At 37.3% G+C, this 7,247-nt stretch overlaps 1 protein-coding gene across 1 annotated transcript in view; it reads left to right on the top strand.

Moving 5' to 3' along the window:
• The first annotated feature begins 450 nt into the window (after window positions 1-450).
• The window catches only part of ulk4 (unc-51 like kinase 4), a 234,206-nt gene continuing 227,409 nt past the window's right edge, over window positions 451-7,247 (top strand). The window contains exons 1-9 of the mRNA XM_051721331.1: window positions 451-683; window positions 799-936; window positions 1,076-1,175; window positions 1,312-1,451; window positions 3,731-3,902; window positions 4,609-4,710; window positions 4,810-4,893; window positions 4,973-5,048; window positions 5,493-5,594. Of these exons, the coding sequence (XP_051577291.1) occupies window positions 799-936; window positions 1,076-1,175; window positions 1,312-1,451; window positions 3,731-3,902; window positions 4,609-4,710; window positions 4,810-4,893; window positions 4,973-5,048; window positions 5,493-5,594 (914 nt within the window). The 5' untranslated portion in view covers window positions 451-683. The remainder of the gene's footprint in view (window positions 684-798; window positions 937-1,075; window positions 1,176-1,311; window positions 1,452-3,730; window positions 3,903-4,608; window positions 4,711-4,809; window positions 4,894-4,972; window positions 5,049-5,492; window positions 5,595-7,247) is intronic.

Here is a 7,247-nt window from a genome sequence, read left to right as displayed (position 1 = left end):
AAACTGTACATCGTTCCTTCCTCAGTATATCGTTACATAATCCACAAATAAAATGGTACAAATTTTAAAATATAATAGAACACAAAAAATAGGAGAAGCAGGTGGCTAATCGCTTGTGTTACAGGTGCGCATGCTCAGTGGAAACGGTTTCCTAAACTCGACTATGCGTCCTCCTCCGTGTCCTAGCAACAGGGATCGTCCAATAGTAGGGGTACACGAATAATGTGAAGTTAAAAACAGATGAGAACAAATATTTGTTTTCTTTTTATATCTTTTTTACAACATTTTATCCAATTATATATCTTCAGAAAGACAATAAGGAATGTAAATGTTTATTAAAATAGCTACTTTTAAATGCTTTAATGTCAAGATTGAGGTCAGTCCCCCTCTGGAGAGTTAGTTTCGCTTCCAATGTTGCGTCCGTTTGTTTGTGACCTGCCGCGCGGGATGGAAAGAAACTCTCACAGGAACTAGCTTCTACCGTCTTTAAACCGAAATATTGTGGAAAAACGTTACAATAAATAATCGGAAAACTTTTAGATTATGGCGTCAATTGGTCCATGCCCATAATATAGATTTTTTTGCTGTTGCGTCAGTATGAGCAGGAAGTTGTGTTTGTTTGTAGTTAGCGTTGTAAACTGCCATTGAACTCGCGTGCTCTCAAACTCAGTTGAGTCTGTCAGGTGTGTTTGTGTTGTTCTTATGTATCTAAAACATGACTTTTAAAAAAATGACTTGTTTTGGATGTTTGTCATGCGGGTTTTAGTTTGAATTATTATGCTTTCGATCATTGCACAGATGGAGAACTTCATTCTGTATGAAGAGATTGGAAGAGGCAGTAGATCGGTTGTTTATAAGGGCAGAAGGAAAGGCAGCATACATTTTGTGGCCATCATCTGCAGTGACAAATCCAAGAGACCTGAATTAACAAACCATGTATGCCATGTTTCAGTTGAAGAGCTATTTGTTTCACGTAGTGTTTTGCATGCAATCAAAGTTTTACTATAGCCCGAACTTACTTTGGTTCATACTGGACCCCTTTGTTTGATAAATTCACATCACATTATCTCCACAGGTGAGACTTGCTCATGACATCAAGCATGATAATGTGGTCTCTTTCTATGAATGGTATGAGACCAGCAACCATCTATGGCTGGTGGTGGAGATGTGCACAGGTGAGATCCCTCAAATGGATGTTTGATTACATGCTAAGTGGGCTCTAACTTTTTTTTTTTTTTTGGTCAGCAATATTGGAATCTATTTCTTATCTTTTGATCGTTTTGTTTTATGTTACTTACATTTTTCTTGTAGGTGGATCCCTGGCAGCACTAATTGCTCAGGACGAATGCTTGTCTGAGGATGTTGTGCAAGAGTTTTCCTTGGACCTGATAAAAGGTCTTAAATACATCCACGACTCTGGCATTGTTTTTTCGGATTTCACACCTGCAAAGGTATAAGCATCAAACCTGTTTAGCTGCTCTAATGCAATGTCCATCCTGAGATAACTGATCCACAGGATCACGTTACAGCCTAAACAGGTTTTTATAGAGCTGTGTATATATAAATTCTAGAGACAACAGTCTCAAGAATTTACTCCGAATAGTGCCAAAAACAAAAAGCATCCAGTGAGCGGCAGTTCTGCGGATGGAAATGCCTTGTTGATGAGAGAGGTCAACAGAGAATGGCCAGACTGTTTCGAACTGACGAAGTCTACGGTAACTCAGATAACCACTCTGTACAATTGTGGTGAGAAGAATAGCATCTTAGAATGGTATTCTGAGATGCCGGTTGGCGCTGTTTTGGCAGCACGAGGGGGACCTATACAATGTTAGGCAGGTGGTTTTAATGTTTAATGTGTTTAATGTAGACTACAGTTTGTATATAGATTACAGTTTATATATAATACTGGATCTGGATCTGATTCCAAATGGTTCCAAATGTGGAATTTCCGTTTAGAAGCTGTTGCTGTAAACTCTCCTAAAAGCTGTCAATGCAAGTAATGCTGGCCATCTTTAGGTTGAAAAAACAAAACAAATCCATCAGAGAGATAGCAGAAACCTTAGGAGTGGCCAAATCAACAATTTGTTACATTCTTAAAAAGAAGGAACACACTGGTGAACTCAGCAACACCTAAAGGCCTGGATGACCACGGAAGACAACTGTGGTGAGGGTCACAAAATTCTTTCCCTGTTGAAGAAAAAAACACTTTACAACATCAAGCCAATCAAGAACACTTTGCAGGAGTTGACACATCATTGTCAAAGTCTACAATCAAAGTAATGAAAGTAAATACAGAGGGTTTACCACAGATTAGACTGCCAGAAAGCATATAAAAAACCTGCCAAGTTCTTGAACACTTTTCTTTGAACAGATGAAACTAAGAGGAACCTGTACCAGAATCATGGGAAGAGAAGAGGATGGAGAAGGGAAGGAATGGCTCATGGTGGAGGCAGTGTTAAGGCATGTATGGCTGGCAAAGGAACTGGGTCACTAGTGTTTGTTGATGATGATATGACTGCTGACAGGAGCAGCAGAATGAACTCTTAAGTGTTTAGTGCTGTACTATCTGCTCAGATTCAGCCAAATGCTACAAAACTTAGAGGACGACACTTCACAGTACTGATAGATGGTTACCCAAAACATACTGTGAAAGCAACCAAAGAGCTTTACAAGGCAAAGAAGTGGAATATTCTTCAATGGCTGAGTCAGTCACCTGACTTCAACCCAATTGAACATGCATTTCACTTGCTGAAGACAACTGAAAGCAGAAAGACCCACAAACAAGCAGCAACTTAAGACAGCTGCAGTAAAGGCCTGCTGAAGCATCACTAAGGAGGAAACCCAGAATGTGGTGATGTCAATGGTTTCCAGACTTCAGACAGTCATTCGCTGCAAAGGATTTTCAGCCAAGTATTAAGAATGATCATTTTATTTATGATTATGTTAGTTTGTCCAATTACTGGATAAAGTAACATGTTGGGCATAAATGGCAACCACGATTCGGTTGCCATTTATGCCCAATGGCATAAAAAATGCTGTAATTCCTAAACTGTTTACCCAATTTAAATCCATTTAAATGCATCTGTGTGTACTTCCGCAGTTAATTCAGGATGGACTTCTAAAACTTAAGTCATTAATTGTACAGTTAATGACACTTACTTAGTTTACTAATTTGATCCATGACCTGCACTGCACATAGATAAGTAATATTGGCATTATATTCATGATGTTAGCTAGAGGGGAACTGGCCCCCACAGTGAGTCTGGTTTCTCCCAAGGTTATTTTTTTCCATTAACCAACATCTTATGGAGTTTTGTGTTCCTTGCAACACTCGCCTTCAGCTTGCTCACTAGGGGTCTAAATATAAATATAATTTACATATTTTTTATTGTTTATTTTAAGGTGCAATTTACAATCATGTTTTTATTAAACCACACTATGGTTGAAGACAGATTTGTTTTTTTGTTTTTTTAAAGCATAATTTTCTGTAAAGTTGCTTTGAAATTATGTGTGTTGTGAAAGGTGCTATACAAATAAAAATGAATTAAATTAAAGCTGACAGTCTGCACTTCAATCACATATTGATTGCTTCATTTCAAATCCATTGTGGTGGTGTCCAGAGCCAAAAATATGGAAAGTGTCTCACTGTACAAATTCATATGAAATGCACTTTACAGTAAATAGACTGCAATTTTAAACTTCACTAATATGTCACCTTTTATTTGTGCAGATATTGTTGGATGGTCCAGGGACTCTGAAGTACTCAAATTTCTGCTTGGCCAAAGCTCAAGGAGAGAGTCTTGAAGAGTTCTTCTGTCTGGTGATGGCAGAAGAGACAGGAGCTGGTGATAGCAGAGAGAACATGACCTCTCTACAAAAAAACATCAAGAACAGAATTAAAAGTCAGTAGTCATCACTTTTACTGCTCTAAACATATGTAAACTACAGATATGCTCAATAAGTGGTAATGGGACAATTGGTTTTAATAGCTAAGTCTTTTGTCAATGCCAAAAACTGATGAACTGACATTCTGAATCAGTTTCTTTCTAAAATAATTTATTTGAGAAAAAAATAGTCATTTAAAACTCTTCCAAAGATATGGGTGTTTTTGTAACTACAGGCATTTTGCAGTTATAGCAGGAAAAAAAAAGACTACTTGTGTTTTTCTTTTTATGAATTCTAAACGATGAATAAACACTCTTGGGGAAATATTTATTTAGTAAGTCACATGGGAATTGTTTGGGTGAAATTAAATGTTTTTGCCATATCCCCACATTGGAGTTTTACATTACAAATCAATTATGTATTGATTAATATGCCATTTTGTGTGTGTGTAAAAATATACACACTTCACTAAAAATATACTTGGACTCAGGTTTTATGTCTGGTCACCATGGAATCATAAATTAAATTGTGCACATGAATAACATGAGAACTAGTGAAAGTTTCCAAGATTGGTGGAATTTGAATTTGGTGCCCATTGTTACAGAATCATCCATATATTTAAATGAATTACAGTTTTTTCAAGAAGTTTTTAAATGTGGTGTAGTATTTTCACTGTCATCCTGTTATAAGGTGATTTATTAACAGATTGAGTTGCTCTGGCAGGTTCTCCTGTGTACTGTGCTCCTGAGGTGCTGAGAGGGGCAGAATCCAGTGTCTGCAGTGACTTGTGGGCATTAGGCTGCATCCTCTATGAGATGTTCACAGGTTACACATTTGACCTTAATCCACAGCTTTCATCTCAACAAAATACACTCTAGTTAAAGTCATATTATCATATTGTCTCATTTTCTCTTTGTCTCTCAGGAAAACCACCCTTTGTCTCTGAGAGTATGACTCGCATAATTGATCTCATTTTAAATGAAGATCCTCCACCCCTAAGACAAAAAGGTTTGGGACACTTCCCTTTAGGATATTATCACATTTCTTTAAGTGTTTATACATCTAATTATGTGTTTTACTTTTTAAGAGTCTGGCTTCTCACAACCCAGTCCAGAGTTTGAGAGCCTGGTCATGAGTTTACTTCAAAAAGACCCTGTGAAAAGGTACAATTTTCTCAGTCTTACATCTATTACAAACTTAAAATGAGTGTTGGAGAAGTTAGTCCAAAAGGGTAATCAGTTGCTAAATCCTAATAACTTTTTCTAGATCGTTATGTGATTAATTGACTAATTACTCTGCCAAGGTAGTAATCACATTACTCATTTCTTATGAATACTAGATGGGCAAGGATAGACACCAAATTGTTCTTTTTGTTCTTTTAAGTTATACAGTTAATTTCCTCACATAGTCAGACTTTTGACTATTGGCATAAATGGATTGTAAACAAACTGTTTAAAATGTTAAAAAATATTAACCCATTTTAAAAGTGGTCTATGATGCTCAGAGTACCATTTAAATGATGTGCAAAAAAAGCATTCATTCTTTCCACACCACTGAATCTGTCAGTCACTGAATCTGAAAATCTCCTAAATTACTGTCCTTTATAGGTCAAGCTGGAAAACTTTATTGTCTCACCCATTCTGGAGGGGAGCGTTTTCAGAAACACAGCTCAGTGTGGAAAAAGAGCAGGGTGCCTCTTTGATCTCCAGGTATATTTGATATTGGTGCCTAATATCGGATGTTGTGCTCTTGAATGTCCTGTTTTTCCACCCTGTGCTGTCAAGGGATAGTTCACCCCAAAATTTAAATTTATATCATTTACTCACCCTCATGTTGTTACAAAATGATATGCCTTTTTTAATGGAATACTAAAGCAGAGGATAGGCCCTATGTTAGCCTTAGTCACCATTCACGTTCATTCAGTAGTGTCGTCTAGGGCATACACAGGCATACACCATATGCCCACCTATATTTCTTAGGATTTTGTGTATGCCCACCTAAAATAAGTGATGAGACGTATGGCCACCTGAACAACGAGTAGGCTTTTGAAACCTGATGCTCCAGCACTGTTGAGCGAATTGTGTTTTTTTATAAGTGTACAAAGATTCAGAGCTGCGGGAGCGCAACTGATGGCACGGGCAAGACAGTTGACTAAGCTGATCCACCAATCAGAACGTTCAATTCAGACATGATTGGATATTTGCTAACCAATCATAATTTCCATTTCAGTAAGGGGCGGGACATTTTCAACATCTAATGCTGATACACAAGCATCCCTGAAATAACCATAATTTGCACTGTAAATTAATTCCTTGCGAAATGTAAATATAAATATATATACATACATACATACATACATACATATATACTGTATATACATTTTCATTTTACTTATGCTATTAAACTTTGTGAAAATACAGCATGTCATTGCACCCGAGCTAGGTTTTGATGCTGTTCACAGTATACCCACAATATGCTTTCATTGCATCTTTTTTTTTTTTCCATACAATGAAAGTGAATGTTGACTGAGGCTGACATTCTGCCTAATGTCTCCTTTTGAAAGGTTTGTAACAACATGAGGGTGAGTACTTGATGACATTATTTCAGTTTATTTGGTTAACTATCCCTTTAAGTTTCCAACAGGAAATTTTGGGCCTTCATCATAGATTCGATTATCTACATTAAGTCAATCAATCTGTGTTATTTGCACATTAAACAACTCTTTTTCTCCTGACAGTTACTGTCACTGTCACCTATCTTTCATTTTAAAAGTTGAAAGCCCTTAAATAATCTGGTGTTTGATTGTATATGGCTCCAGAGATCATATTGTGCAAAGAACCACTCAGTGTAGTATTGATGCAGTGAGTGGGCATATGGCCCAAGGGCACACTTTATAAACTGCCTGTGTGTTCAGCACAGTACCTTATACAATAAGCCATTGTCCTACCCTAGAAAACACAACAAATGCAGGTTATAAAAAGCTCTCGGTGGTACTGGCACTTCCTCCGCTGGGAGCATACCACAGCTGTTTCATCTGTTCCAAGGTCATTTGTTTTATGAGCCCGTCATGCTTATGCTAGTATGTTTATGCCATTTTTTTGCCACTAACTATAAAGAAACTAAAGTTATTGATCTCAAGTTAAAGTGAAGGCCTGTAACTGATGACAGTGTGCATGGAGATGTTAACCCTAACTGATGGATTGAAAAGTGGAATGATACATTGTGAACCCAGGAACCCTGAAGTGTGTATTGGTTTTGCCATTGGGCTGTGATTGTGCCCTGAACTGGTGTCAGTCTGCATGTCAACAGGAGGAGAAAGACTTTCTTCAGGAAAAGATAATTGACCCTTTGCTAAGCTCCAC

Source organism: Myxocyprinus asiaticus, chromosome 16, assembly GCF_019703515.2.
Source record: "Myxocyprinus asiaticus isolate MX2 ecotype Aquarium Trade chromosome 16, UBuf_Myxa_2, whole genome shotgun sequence".
In the NCBI taxonomy this organism is placed as follows: domain Eukaryota; kingdom Metazoa; phylum Chordata; class Actinopteri; order Cypriniformes; family Catostomidae; genus Myxocyprinus; species Myxocyprinus asiaticus.
The sequence above is the reverse complement of the archived record's forward strand: the minus strand, read 5'-3'. Positions and strand labels throughout refer to the sequence as shown.